Raw genomic sequence first — 15533 nt, 5'->3', positions numbered from 1 at the left:
AGTGTACACCACATGTACCAGCAGTATTATACCGCCTCCTACTACACAAGACAATATATACTATATACAGTGTACACCACATGTACCAGCAGTATTATACCGCCTCCTACTACACAAGACAATATATACTATATACAGTGTGCACCACATGTACCAGCAGTATTATACCGCCTCCTACTACACAAGACAATATATACTATATACAGTGTGCACCACATGTACCAGCAGTATTATACCGCCTCCTACTACACAAGACACTATATACTATATACAGTGTTCACCACATGTACCAGCAGTATTATACCACCCCCTACTACACAAGACAATATATACTATATACAGTGTGCACCACATGTACCAGCAGTATTATACCACCTCCTACTACACAAGACAATATATACTATATACAGTGTGCACCACATGTACCAGCAGTATTATACCGCCTCCTACTACACAAGACAATATAGACTATATACAGTGTACACCACATGTACCAGCAGTATTACACCGCCTCCTACTACACAAGACAATATATACTATATACAGTGTACACCACATGTACCAGCAGTATTATACCGCCTCCTACTACACAAGACAATATATACTATATACAGTGTACACCACATGTACCAGCAGTATTATACCACCCCCTACTACACAAGACAATATATACTATATACAGTGTGCACCACATGTACCAGCAGTATTATACCGCCCCCTACTACACAAGACAATATAGACTATATACAGTGTGCACCACATGTACCAGCAGTATTATACCGCCTCCTACTACACAAGACAATATATACTATATACAGTGTGCACCACATGTACCAGCAGTATTATACCACCCCCTACTACACAAGACAATATAGACTATATACAGTGTGCACCACATGTACCAGCAGTATTATACCGCCTCCTACTACACAAGACAATATATACTATATACAGTGTGCACCACATGTACCAGCAGTATTATACCGCCCCCTACTACACAAGACAATATAGACTATATACAGTGTGCACCACATGTACCAGCAGTATTATACCGCCCCCTACTACACAAGACAATATAGACTATATACAGTGTGCACCACATGTACCAGCAGTATTATACTTCCCCCTACTACACAAGACAATATATACTATATACAGTGTACACCACATGTACCAGCAGTATTATACCACCTCCTACTACACAAGACAATATATACTATATACAGTGTACACCACATGTACCAGCAGTATTATACCACCTCCTACTACACAAGACAATATAGACTATATACAGTGTACACCACATGTACCAGCAGTATTATACCACCTCCTACTACACAAGACAATATAGACTATATACAGTGTACACCACATGTACCAGCAGTATTATACCGCCTCCTACTACAGAAGACAATATATACTATATACAGTGTGCACCACATGTACCAGCAGTATTATACCGCCCCCTACTACACAAGACAATATAGACTATATACAGTGTGCACCACATGTACCAGCAGTATTATACCGCCTCCTACTACACAAGACAATATATACTATATACAGTGTGCACCACATGTACCAGCAGTATTATACCGCCTCCTACTACACAAGACAATATATACTATATACAGTGTGCACCACATGTACCAGCAGTATTATACCACCTCCTACTACACAAGACAATATAGACTATATACAGTGTACACCACATGTACCAGCAGTATTATACCACCCCCTACTACACAAGACAATATATACTATATACAGTGTACACCACATGTACCAGCAGTATTATACCACCTCCTACTACACAAGACAATATATACTATATACAGTGTACACCACATGTACCAGCAGTATTATACCACCTCCTACTACACAAGACAATATATACTATATACAGTGTGCACCACATGTACCAGCAGTATTATACCACCTCCTACTACACAAGACAATATATACTATATACAGTGTACACCACATGTACCAGCAGTATTATACCGCCTCCTACTACACAAGACAATATATACCATATACAGTGTACACCACATGTACCAGCAGTATTATACCACCTCCTACTACACAAGACAATATATACTATATACAGTGTACACCACATGTACCAGCAGTATTATACCGCCTCCTACTACACAAGACAATATATACTATATACAGTGTGCACCACATGTACCAGCAATATTATACCGCCTCCTACTACACAAGACAATATATACTATATACAGTGTGCACCACATGTACCAGCAGTATTATACCACCCCCTACTACACAAGACAATATAGACTATATACAGTGTGCACCACATGTACCAGCAGTATTATACCGCCCCCTACTACACAAGACAATATATACTATATACAGTGTACACCACATGTACCAGCAGTATTATACCGCCTCCTACTACACAAGACAATATAGACTATATACAGTGTGCACCACATGTACCAGCAGTATTATACCGCCTCCTACTACACAAGACAATATAGACTATATACAGTGTGCACCACATGTACCAGCAGTATTATACCGCCTCCTACTACACAAGACAATATATACTATATACAGTGTACACCACATGTACCAGCAGTATTATACCACCTCCTACTACACAAGACAATATATACTATATACAGTGTACACCACATGTACCAGCAGTATTATACCGCCTCCTACTACACAAGACAATATATACTATATACAGTGTACACCACATGTACCAGCAGTATTATACCGCCTCCTACTACACAAGACAATATATACTATATACAGTGTGCACCACATGTACCAGCAGTATTATACCGCCTCCTACTACACAGGACAATATATACTATATACAGTGTACACCACATGTACCAGCAGTATTATACCGCCTCCTACTACACAAGACAATATATACTATATACAGTGTGCACCACATGTATAAGCAGTATTATACCGCCTCCTACTACACAAGACAATATAGAGACTATATACAGTGTGCACCACATGTACCAGCAGTATTATACCACCTCCTACTACACAAGACAGTATATACTATATACAGTGTGCACCACATGTACCTCTATTACTGTCACCAGCTTGTATTATACTATTTTACAATTACTTATATTTTTCAGCCATGTTGTATCACGTGATGAAGTCACATGGGGTCTAAGAGACAACACGTCAGTTCAGGTTACATCTCAGAAAAATAATCCGTTTCCCGCCGTTTCCGCAAAGCTAATACTGGGCATGCGTCATTTTATTTTTAATTTTTTTTACCTCACATATAAATAAAGTTTATTTTGTTGACAGACAGCGTCGCTTTGTGTTTGTATGGCTCGAGCGTGCTGACGCCATGAAGCGTGCTACCAGAGGGGCGCGGTTATGTAAAATAAGGAAGGGGTGGGGGTTCTCGTGGATTAGGACTGTTTGGAATAAACAAGACCAAGATTGTGGGCGTGATCTTCGCTTGAGGGGCGTAAATTTAGAGCATTTCCCTCCAATCACAGGTGTGACTCGGTTATGATTGACAGGTAATATAATTAGGTGAATGAATTAGGTGGGCGGGAGTTTTTCCTGTTATGAACGTTTGGTAGGAGGGGTGGTTGAGTTGATGGACGGTTGAGGGGAGGAGTCTAAATCAATGGGTGTATCCTATGATGATACTTTCAATGATTCTCAGCTTTTGTGGGCGTGTACCTGTGTGATTGGCAGTCTGTATGGGCGGTACCTTTAGTGATCTTTATCCTATGTGGGCGGTACCCCAAGGTGACTGGCACTCAATGTGGGCGTGTCGCCCGTGTGATTGGCAGTCAGTGTGGGCGTGTCTCTGTGTGATTGGCACTCGGAGGGGGAGGGTCTCCCGCGCTGCACAGGCCGCTGCAGCATTCCCCGGCAGGCAGCGAGTGTGGCGGCGATGAAACAAAGGCAGGTCGGGCTCGGCGCCCCCGGCGGCTGTAACGGAAGCAGCGGCGAGAGAGAAGGCAGGATGGCGGGGCCCAGGCAGAGGAGGAGGCGCCGCCGGGGAGGGGGAGCGGCCGGTGGGGAGGAAGGCAGCCCGGCCACACGACAGTACCAGCAGGCCGGGCCTCGCCGGGAGGAGCCCCGGAGGGATCCCGAGGAGGAAGAGGACGGAGAAGAGGAGGACGAGGAAGAAGAGGAAGAGGAGGAGTGTGAGGGGGAGGAAGAGGACGGCGACGGTGACTCCATGGCGGCGTCAGGGGCGGCCGCTCCGCTGGCTCAGGCCCGGAGGAAGGACGGAGGCCCCGTCACCAAGTACTGGGAGAGCCCGGACACTGTGGCCCAGCTGGACGGCGTGAGAGTGTGGGTGCTGAAGAACTACAAGAAGGTGAGGAGCCTGAGGGGTGAGGAGCGGGGGGTGAGGGGTGAGGAGCGGGGGGTGAGGAGCGGGGGGTGAGGGGTGAGGAGCGGGGGGTGAGGGGTGAGGAGCGGGGCCTGAGGGGTGAGGAGCGGGGCCTGAGGGGTGAGGAGCGGGGCCTGAGGGGTGAGGAGCGGGGCCTGAGGGGTGAGGAGCGGGCCCAGAGGAGCCTGAGGGGTGAGGAGCGGGGCCTGAGGGGTGAGGAGCGGGGCCTGAGGAGCCTGAGGGAGAGGAGCGGGGCCCAGAGGAGCCTGAGGGAGAGGAGCGGGGCCCAGAGGAGCCTGAGGGGTGAGGAGCGGGCCCAGAGGAGCCTGAGGGGTGAGGAGCGGAGCCTGATGGGTGAGGAGCGGGGCCTGAGGGGTGAGGAGCGGGGCCTGAGGAGCCTGAGGGAGAGGAGCGGGGCCCAGAGGAGCCTGAGGGAGAGGAGCGGGGCCCAGAGGAGCCTGAGGGGTGAGGAGCGGGGCCCAGAGGAGCCTGAGGGGTGAGGAGCGGAGCCTGATGGGTGAGGAGCGGGGCCTGAGGGGTGAGGAGCGGGGCCAGAGGAGCCTGAGGGAGAGGAGCGGGGCCCAGAGGAGCCTGAGGGGTGAGGAAGGGTGAGGAACTGGGCCTGAGGGGTGAGGAACTGGGCCTGAGGGGTGAGGAGCGGGGCCAGAGGAGCCTGAGGGGTGAGGAGCGGGGCCAGAGGAGCCTGAGGGAGAGGAGCGGGGCCCAGAGGAGCCTGAGGGGTGAGGAGCGGGGCCCAGAGGAGGGTGAGGAGCGGGGCCCAGAGGAGCCTGAGGGGTGAGGAGCGGAGCCTGATGGGTGAGGAGCGGGCCCAGAGGAGCCTGAGGGGTGAGGAGCGGGGCCTGAGGGGTGAGGAGCGGGGCCAGAGGAGCCTGAGGGGTGAGGAGCGGGGCCAGAGGAGCCTGAGGGAGAGGAGCGGGGCCCCGAGGGGGTGAGGAGCGAGGCCCTGAGGGGGTGCGAAGCTGGTGGAGAGGAAAGCGATGCTCAATGGGGTGCTGGGGAGAGGAGAGGTTTGTTACAGTGTATCAGTGTAGGCGAAGTACAGTCGAGGACGTTGTTTAATATCCGTCCACCATGATGATCTCCAGCCCTTTCTGTCGGGGTCTCTGGGAGTTGTAGTTCAGCAGCAGAGATGAAGCCGCAGGTTGGACGTCCTGGTAATGAAGAGGTTAAGATCCTGCTGTTTACATGAGCTTCCTCTAGGATTGATTGGTTATGTCTGTCCTGGCAGGGGAAATGAAGTCATCCCTAGAGAACACCAGACAGGAGCAATCAATCCAGCAGGGAGCACATGTCATCAGACAATGCCAGGCTTCTATGGTGATTTAAAGGGCCGGTAACCTACCTGGCGTTTATAGTGCGCTGTATCGTAATAGGAGGAGTCTGCTGCACGATAAAAGGCGCAACCAATGGCTGCTCCCTCCTTATATGAGAATACTATATTAACTCTTAAGCTCTGCTGTACGACGACGTAGTGTCCGCACATTCACTAGAGACCCTGGTATGTTTGGGGGCTAAGCTAACAGTGACTCAACTACAACTCCCAGCCGTTGGCTGTCCGGGCTTGCTGGGAGCTGTAGTTTTGCAACATCTGGAGGGCCACATTTTGGAGACCACTGCCCAATACTGTGAATAGGGGATATGTTTTTTCCTTCAGATGTTGCAAAACTACAACTCCCAGCATGCCAGGACAGCCAACATCTGGAGGTCTGCAGTTTGGAGACCACCACCGTATAAAGCGCGGCTTCTGAGTGTGTTTAGCATTGGGTGGGCAATCGATTGCTTCTGTCTGCAGCCTGTGATGGGATTGTGCACGTACATAGTAACTCTATAGTTTCGGAGGCACAGCAGAGACACTGTCCCCTAAAGTGTTATAGCAGAGCTCATCCAGCGCAGGGTCACTTGGCTCCTGCAGGGTTAAAATCTGCAGCTTCGTCAAATTCAGGACCGCCGGCGAAGTGGTGGCTCCTGGCCAATGGGCTGCGACAGCATGGTGTAGTTCATGGGCCCCGCGTCCCCTCCGGTGGGATGTGGGGATAGAATGTGCTACAGACACCGATGGGCATCACGTTCGGGCAGCGTGTTAATGGCCTCAAATACAGGGAAATGCTCGTGTGTATTACACATATATGTAGAACAGGATTGCAGTAACACATGTTTTGTTATACACATGTTTTGTTATACACATATTTATTCCCTTTGTGTGTGTGTAATATATATATATGTGTATATATATATATATATATCTATATATATATATATATCTCCTCTCCTCTGTGTGTATGTATGTGTATATATATATAGATCTCCTCTCCTCTGTATATATATATATATATAGATCTCCTCTCCTCTGTGTGTGTGTGTATGTATATATATATATATATATATATATATATATATATATATAGAGATATAGATCTCCTCTCCTCTGTATATATATATATATATATATATATATATATATATATATATATATATATATATAGATCTCCTCTCCTCTGTGTATATATATATATATATATATATATATATATATATATTGCAGTAACACAGGTTTTGCTATACACATGTTTATTCCCTTTGTGTGTATTTGAACTAAACCAAGAAAGGAGGAAAAAAAAGCAAATTGGACATAATGTCACCAAACTCCAAAAATGGTCTGGACACAATTATTGGCCCCTTTTAATATTGTGGATAAATAAGATTGTTTCCAGCATGTGATGTTCCTTTATACTCACCTGGGGCAAGTAACAGGTGTGGGCAATATAAAAATCACACCTGAAAGCAGATAAAAAGGAGAGAAGTTCACTTAGTCTTTGCATTGTGTGTCTGTGTGTGCTACATTAAGCATGGACAACAGAAAGAGGAGAAGAGAACTGTCTGAGGACTTGGGAACCAAAATTGTGGAAAAATATCAACAATCTCCAGGTTACAAGTCCATCTCCAGAGATCTAGATTTGTATTTGTCCACAGTGCGCAACATTATCAAGAAGTTTACAACCCATGGCACTGTAGATAATCTCCCTGGGCGTGGACGGAAGAGAAAAACGCAGGATAGTCCGGATGGGGGATAAGCAGCCCCAAACAAGTTCCAAAGATATTCAAGCTGTCCTGCAGGCTCAGGGAGCATCAGTGTCAGCGCGAATTGTCGACATTTAAATGAAATGAAACGCTATGGAGGAGACCCAGGAGGACCCCGCTATGGAGGAGACCCAGGAGGAGCCCACTATGGAGGAGACCCAGGAGGACCCCGCTATGGAGGAGACCCAGGAGGACCCCGCTGTGGAGGAGACCCAGGGGGACCCCGCTGTGGAGGAGACCCAGGGGGACCCCGCTATGGAGGAGACCCAGGAGGACCCCGCTGTGGAGGAGACCCAGGAGGACCCCGCTATGGAGGAGACCCAGGAGGACCCCGCTGTGGAGGAGACCCAGGAGGACCCCGCTATGGAGGAGACCCAGGAGGACCCCGCTGTGGAGGAGACCCAGGAGGACTCCGCTATGGAGGAGACCCAGGAGGACTCCGCTATGGAGGAGACCCAGGAGGACCCCGCTATGGAGGAGACCCAGGAGGACCCCGCTATGGAGGAGACCCAGGAGGACCCCGCTATGGAGGAGACCCAGGAGGACCCCGCTATGGAGGAGACCCAGGAGGACCCCGCTATGGAGGAGACCCAGGGGGACCCCGCTATGGAGGAGACCCAGGGGGACCCCGCTATGGAGGAGACCCAGGGGGACCCCGCTATGGAGGAGACCCAGGAGGACCCCACTGCTGACACAGAGACATAAAAAACCAAGACTACATTTTACCAAAATGAACTTGAGTAACCAAAATCCTTCTGGGAAAACGTCTTGTGGACAGATGAGACCAAGATAGATCTTTTTGGTAAATCCCATCATTCTACTGTTTACCGAAAACGTAATGAGGCCTACAAAGAAAAGAGCACAGTACACGACATCATGAAATCTGAGGATTACCAATGGATTTTGGGTCGCACTGTACAGCCCAGTGTCAGAAAGCTGGGTTTGTGTCCGAGATCGTCAAAAAGCCCCAGAAATGGATGACAACAAAGCGCTGGAGAGTTCTGAAGTGGCAGCAATGAGTCCAGATCTAAATCCCATTGATCACCTGTGGAGAGATCTTATAATTACTGTTGGGAAAAGGCGCCGTCCAATAAGAGACCGGGAGCAGTTTGTAAAGGAAGAGTGGTCCAACATTCCGGCTGAGAGGTGTAAGAAGCTTATTGATGCTTATAGGAAGACACTGATTTCACTTATTTTTTCCAAAGGGTGTGCAACCAAATATTAAGTTAAGGTGCCAATAATTTTGTCCGGCCCATTTTTGGAGTTTGGTGACATTATGTCCAATTTGCTTTTTTTCCTACTTTTTTTTTGTTTAGTTCCAATACACACAAAGGGAATAAACATGTGTATAGCAAAACATGTGTTACTGCAATCCTTTCCTGTGAGAAATACTTCATTTTCTTGAAAAATTTCAGGGGTGCCGACATTTACGCCCATGACACTGTGTGTATATGTATATATATGTGTGTGTGTATCAGGGCAGTCATATAATCTATGCACATCCATTACATCAGACTGATCTATATGTACCTATATAATGTATATGATCAGTGCCGTCATATAATCTGTAGACACGTCCATGCAAATGCCTCTGAGGTCTGGGCCAGCTAGTGAAGGTTTTCATTCAATGACAGCAAGTAGAAAACTTTACAATGATTAGGTATGCAGAAAATTATTGCACAGATGCGTACAGATTTTTGTTTGGGGCGCAGAAATGGTGGTTATTGTTCCAGCCAGTGTGCCTCCAGCTGTTGAAAAACAACTCTGGCCATGCTGGGAGTTGTAGTTTTGAAACAGCTGGAGGAAAACTGGTTGGGAGACCCATCACAACAGTCCAGTTAGGGGGTCAGGTGACTGAATTTTTTTTTTTAAGATACTATCTCTCCCATTAACCCTTTGCCTCTTCTCCAGTATGTGCAGGCGGATTCTCCAACCAATAAAGCTCTGGCCATTCTGGTCTCCCAACTCCTGCAGTTCCAGGAAGATGCGTTCGGACGTCACGTCACCAACCCGGCCTTCACCAAACTGCCTGTGAGTTCATATAAAATATTCTCCATATGTATAAGTCCCCTTCTTTATGATTTAATTGGTTTAAGACCGTTCCATCCTCCATTGTCGTTGTTTCCCAGACCCACATTTGGTTTTACTTTCGAATCGTCTCCTGTTTTCTCTTGAGTAAATCTGCATATTTACTTTTGTATTTTGCAGATCAAATGCTTCTTGGATTTTAAAGCAGGTGGTGCCCTGTGTCACATACTAGGAGCTGCGTACAAGCACCGGAGCGACCAGGGATGGTAAGGACCGTACTATGCCTGCCTTTACATACAGAAATATAGTCTACTTTACCACTTTAAATTATATCCTGTATTATACTCCAGCGCTGTACTCACTATTCTGCTGGTGAGATCACTGTGTACATACATTACATTACTTATCCTGTACTGATCCTGAGTTATATCCTGTATTATACTCCAGAGCTGCACTCACTATTCTGCTGGTGGGGTCACTGTGTACATACATTACATTACTTATCCTGTACTGATCCTGAGTTATATCCTGTATTATACTCCAGAGCAGTACTCACTATTCTGCTGGTGAGGTCACTGTGTACATACATTACATTACTTATCCTGTACTGATCCTGAGTTATATCCTGTATTATACTCCAGAGCTGTACTCACTATTCTGCTGGTGAGATCACTGTGTACATACATTACTTATCCTGTACTGATCCTGAGTTATATCCTGTATTATACTCCAGAGCTGTACTCACTATTCTGCTGGTGAGGTCACTGTGTACATACATTACATTACTTATCCTGTACTGATCCTGAGTTATATCCTGTATTATACTCCAGAGCTGTACTCACTATTCTGCTGGTGAGGTCACTGTGTACATACATTACATTACTTATCCTGTACTGATCCTGAGTTATATCCTGTATTATGCTCCAGAGCTGTACTCACTATTCTGCTGGTGAGGTCACTGTGTACATACATTACATCACTTATCCTGTACTGATCCTGAGTTATATCCTGTATTATACCCCAGAGCTGTACTCACTATTCTGCTGGTGGAATGCACTGTGTACATACATTATTGTATATTACTGTCCTATACTGTGTAGAGAACTGCACCTGGTTAAGTAAATGGCTCCAGCTGTTGTGTATAGAAGAACTCTGAAGGGGTTTCAGCCTTATACCAGTACTGTGTCCCTTTCTTCCAGTTGGGGGTCCGAGAGGTTTTAGCTCACACGATCATAATGTGATATTTTCTCGAGCGCTTAATTAGGGGACACAGGACCATGAGTATATGCTGCTTGACGCTAGGAGGCTGACACTAGGCGAAATAGATAAGAAAGTCGGCTCCTCCCGGCAGGATATACCCGCATCCTGGCTCTGAGCAACTCAGTTTTAGCTTAGTGTCAGCAGGAGGAGTTCTGAAATGAGGGTCTGGAGCGCGATGGGGGATGGGCGGGGGGGGGGGGCAGGCGTATCATTATCGGCAAGGTAATTTTTCTGGTGCTTCACCAAGACAAGGTGGTTCTTCGGCCGGTGCCCTCTTTTCAACCCAAGGTTGTGACTTCACTTAAACAAGGAGATTGTCCTGCCTTCTTTCTGCCTATCCCCTTCTTATCCGCGGGAGTGCCAGCTTCACGAGATGGACTTGCTTCGGACCTATTTGTCGGTCACTTTCTCCTTCTGGCGGTGTCACTCTCTGTGCCTCCCGATGGGCGGCGCAAGGGGCTCTCTGATTCCAAGGCCTCTATCTCCCGGGGGATATGCTCTGTCATTTCGGAGGCGTATCGTTGCAAGGGTCAGGTGCCCCTCTTTCGAGTGACTGCATACTCCACTCGTGCGTTGGGGGCCTCCTGGGCGGTCACCTACGGGGGCTTCTGCTCTGCAGGTTTTCAAGGCGGCGACTTGGTCGTCTCTGCATACTTTTTGCCAAGTTTTACAATGTTCACACCTTTGCGTCCTCCGCATGTCTGGGCCGCAGGGTCTTGCAGGTGGCAGTTCAGCCATCCGCTTGAGTTCTTTTCTGGCTGGGATGTTGATATTCCCTCCCCAGGGACTGCTTTAGGACGTCCCATGGTCCTGTGTCCCCAGATGAAGCGCTTGAGAAAAGTAGATTTTTAGACTTAGTGTAAAATCTCTTCTATTGGGGGACACAGCACCCGCCCATTGGTTTGTCTGTGGCCAGCCAGTTTCCGCCGCTGTGGTGCAGGGGTGGTTTTTTTGTGGTCGGTTCTCTTCTTCTATCTGAGTTTTTTTGTTCGGACTGTTCCTTTCTTGGTCGGTGGTTCTTCTGCTTTGGGACTAAACGGAGTTGCTCAGAGCCAGGAGGCGGGTATATCCTGCTGGGAGGAGCCAACTTTTAGTTTTTTGCCTAGTGTCAGCCTCCTAGCGGCAAGCAGCATATACCCATGGTCCTGTGTCCCCCAATGGAAGCTTAGAGAGAGAGATTTCACTGTAAGGGTATGTTCACACGTGCGGATTTACAGCGTATTTTACGCTGCAGATCCGCCACTGAAGGACCTCTGTATGGTGCCCTTAAATGTGACTGCTCAGAGCGGCAATACGCCACTCCGAGCAGACTCACTGCGATGTGCGAGTCGCCGCGCATGCGCGGTGTACTCGCACACATCGCGCCCACTTCCCCTTCTCAATGAGCTAGGCCGAGAGCTGCAGCGATGTGCGAGTATACTGCGCATGCGCACGGCGACTCGCACATCGCAGTGTGTCTGCTCGTAGCGGTGTATTGCCACTCCCAGCAGGCACATATAAAGGCAGCATATAGGAGGTCCTTCAGCGGCGGGTCCGCAGCTAAATATGCTGTGAAAATGCGCACGTCTGAACGTACCCTTAGTCTATAAAAATCTACTTTTTTCTCTCTTCCTCATGGCAATAACTCTAATTTGTACTGATGCTGCTGCGTTCAGCTTTGCCCGTTGGTGACATCTAACTTCTCTCTCTCCTGCAGGCGACGGTTCGATTTGCAGAATCCTTCTCGGATGGATCGCAACGTGGAGATGTTCATGGCTATTGAGAAGACACTGATGCAGGTGGGGCCGTGTTTCAGTCTCATGCCCTTACTATGTACTCTGGTGTTTTATACTAAATTTTAGGTGTAATAAGATTTTCTTGTCCCTGCTTCATCATAACATTGTCCTGACATCCTTTATGGGCTCCTCAGGACAGTAAGTGTATAAGGAGAGCAGGGCCACTGCATGAAGCATCTCCTGACCCCTTAAAGGAGTAGTCTGGGGATATATAACTTATCCCCTATCCTTTGGATAGGGGATAATTTATAGATCGCGGGAGGTCGAAGCGTTGAGACCCCCTGTGATCTCCTGAATGGGGCTGCAGCAGAACGCTGGAAGGGGGCATGCTGACCACCACACAGAGCACTGGCAGACACTCCCCCTCCATGTACTCCATAGAGATGTAAACTGTGTAAAGAAGCAGAATGGAAGACGCACTCGCCAGGAATCTTGGAGGGTTTAAACAACTTCTATTTATTGAAGAATGCGGTGCAGAAAATCAACAGGTAAATAGCTACACAGGGAGCTTTAGATGGAAACAGGCAGGGGGCGGCGACTAGTTTCGCGCATGTGGGCTCTTCCTCTGGCTCTAGTTGGCTCTGGCGAAACTAGTCGCCGCCCCCTGCCTGTTTCCATCTAAAGCTCCCTGTGTAGCTATGTACCTGTTGATTTTCTGCACCGCATTCTTCAATAAATAGAAGTTATTTCATCCCTCCAAGATTCCTGGCGAGTGCGTCTTCCATTCTGCTTCTTTATACAGTTTACATTTGCTTCTCTACATATTCGGATTACCGCACCGCTACCTGGGGAACTTTAATGTAATATCACAGGTACGCTCTTTGATTTCCTGCCCCAGTATACCGCATTGTTGCTCTTTAAACCAGCGGTGGCGGACATATACTAATTTTCCTCGTATAACTCCATAGAGATACATGGAGGGGGTGTGCCGGCCGTGGCTCCCTGTGGGGGCTGGACGGCTGCTTCCAGCAAATTGCTCAGATCCCCCGTGATCTATAACTTATCCCCTATCCTTTGGATAGGGGATAAGTTATATTTCACCAGACTACGCCTTTTAAATATTAGGATTCTCTTCCAATCTATGCTAATATATTTAGCTATTGCATAAACCAGTCATTCCCAAGCAATGTGCCTCCAGCTGTTGCAAAACTACAACTTCCAGTATGCCCGGACAGCCGCTGGCTGTCCGGGCATGCTGGAAGTTGTAGTTTTGCAACAGCTGGAGGCACCCAGCTTGGGACGCACTGGCATAAACTGTTAATTCTTCATGTATTGATATATTCTAGCAGGATTCTGATGCGACTATAGGAGAGGTACAATCCACACCATGATAGCCCAGTGTTATATGCACAATAAAGCTGTAAGTGCCTCTGTGTGTGCGACATCCACTGGTTTAAAGAGTTGAGAAAACCTATTGAATTAGCAGTAATGTGGGACTGTTTTCCTCTCAGGTCCCATTAGCACCAGGTTAAAGGATTCCTATATTTATAGCTGAAGGCACAATCATGGATCGTTCTGTTATTCATCTCATTCTGTTTTCTTGCAGAACAACTGTCTGAGCCGACCGACCGTCTACCTCGTCCCTGAAATAGATCTGAAGCTGGGCAATAAACTGAAGGACATAGTGAAGCGGCATCAGGTGAGCGGCGGTTCTCGGGTTGGCAGCAGAGTATATCGCTCTCTATACAATCCCCATACGTGTTCATTGGGTTTTCCTTGTGTTTTTAGGGTACAATCACAGAAGAGAAAACGAAAGCCTCGCACCATGTCCACCCTATTCCTACCTCATTGGATGATGGTAAGAAGCCTCCTTAGAGGTTAGTCTGTGTAGTGGGGGGGGGGACTGCTGTATGGTTTCAGGGAGGTGACTTCAAGCGGAACTGCGATCACGTTCTGCCAGCAGGATATCTCGTTTCCCATCTGCTTTTAATCCGCTTTAGTCCCAGATTATGGATATAGATTTGCAGGAAGTATCATACACCTGCCTGAGAACTTTGGCAAATTCATATCCTGGTCCACTGTGTTTTCTGGCTAAGTTTTTGGAAATTTTAAACAGATATCCATGTGATTGCATCATACACACATTAAAGGGAACTCTAGTACTTAAGGGTAAACTGCCAGCTTGCTCCCCCCGCACTAACCATTGGTACTAGCTGGTAGTGCAGGGGACGCTGATCCGTTTGATGCCTACTGTGCCCGGATCCGTCCCGCCATTCGGCCGAAATCTTAGATTTTCTGTATATGCTAATTAGGTGCTAACTGGCACAGGCGGTGTTACTGGCACTCTAACGTCAGCGCCGCCCAGCTCAATAATATTCCTCCCCTCCCTCCTCCTCTTCCTCTTCATTACAGAGTGGGGAGACGAGGGAGGGGAGGAATATTGATGAGCTGACGTTAGAGTGCCAGTAACCCCGCCTGTGCCAGTTAGCACCTAATTAGCATATACAGGATCTGGGCACGGTAGGCATTAAACTGATCAGCATCCCCCGCACTACCAGCCAGTATTGCTAGTTAGTGCGGGGGGAGAAAGCGGACATTTTTCCTTTAACAACTTATCCGCTTTCCAGAGGGTAAGAAGATACATGTCTGATCCTGGCATCCCGTCTCTGCCCACGCAAGAAGCTGTGGTCGTCATGCCCCCTCCATGCATCTCTGTGGGATTGCGGCAGATTCACAAGTGCTTTATCTCCGATATATATGGAGGGGTCGTGGTACCCGCTCTGTGCATGGGGGAGAATAGGGGTGCTGGGCAGGGGTCTCAGCAGTCAGTCCGCCTCCGCGATCAGACACTTATGCCTTATTTTGTGGATAGGGGATCATTTAAGTAACGGAGTTCCCCCTTTTAACGTGTAACTGCAAGTTAAAACGCACAATACAAATGCTGCTGCTTCAGCCGATTTCTCCAGTCATCAGTTCCTAGATGTTGAATCTCAGTTCAGCACAGATCACGGGATGATTTTCCTCCTTGTCACATGGTTATGCGGATTATTGTGCATGGCTATTTT

General features: G+C 47.8%; 1 protein-coding gene and 1 non-coding gene across 5 annotated transcripts in view; both read left to right on the top strand.

Moving 5' to 3' along the window:
- The first annotated feature begins 3398 nt into the window (after positions 1 to 3398).
- Positions 3399 to 15533, top strand: part of SMARCC1 (SWI/SNF related, matrix associated, actin dependent regulator of chromatin subfamily c member 1) — a 53728-nt gene continuing 41593 nt past the window's right edge. For 2 of the 4 annotated variants that reach the window (XM_056518755.1, XM_056518754.1), the window contains exons 1-6: positions 3889 to 4351; positions 9377 to 9496; positions 9674 to 9759; positions 12450 to 12531; positions 14075 to 14167; positions 14257 to 14326. In XM_056518755.1, the coding sequence (XP_056374730.1) occupies positions 3920 to 4351; positions 9377 to 9496; positions 9674 to 9759; positions 12450 to 12531; positions 14075 to 14167; positions 14257 to 14326 (883 nt within the window). In that variant the 5' untranslated portion in view covers positions 3889 to 3919. Of the gene's footprint in view, positions 3537 to 3888; positions 4352 to 9376; positions 9497 to 9673; positions 9760 to 12449; positions 12532 to 14074; positions 14168 to 14256; positions 14327 to 15533 lie in introns of those variants that run through there. The other 2 variants (XM_056518756.1, XM_056518757.1) reach the window with 2 other exon arrangements.
- Positions 6310 to 6442, top strand: LOC130274758 (small nucleolar RNA SNORA5). The gene has a single exon (XR_008844473.1). It is a non-coding gene; the product is annotated as a small nucleolar RNA SNORA5 (small nucleolar RNA).

This window comes from Hyla sarda, chromosome 5 (assembly GCF_029499605.1).
Source record: "Hyla sarda isolate aHylSar1 chromosome 5, aHylSar1.hap1, whole genome shotgun sequence".
NCBI lineage: Eukaryota > Metazoa > Chordata > Amphibia > Anura > Hylidae > Hyla > Hyla sarda.
Note: the sequence above shows the minus strand (reverse complement) of the source record. Positions and strands in the feature narration are given on the sequence as shown.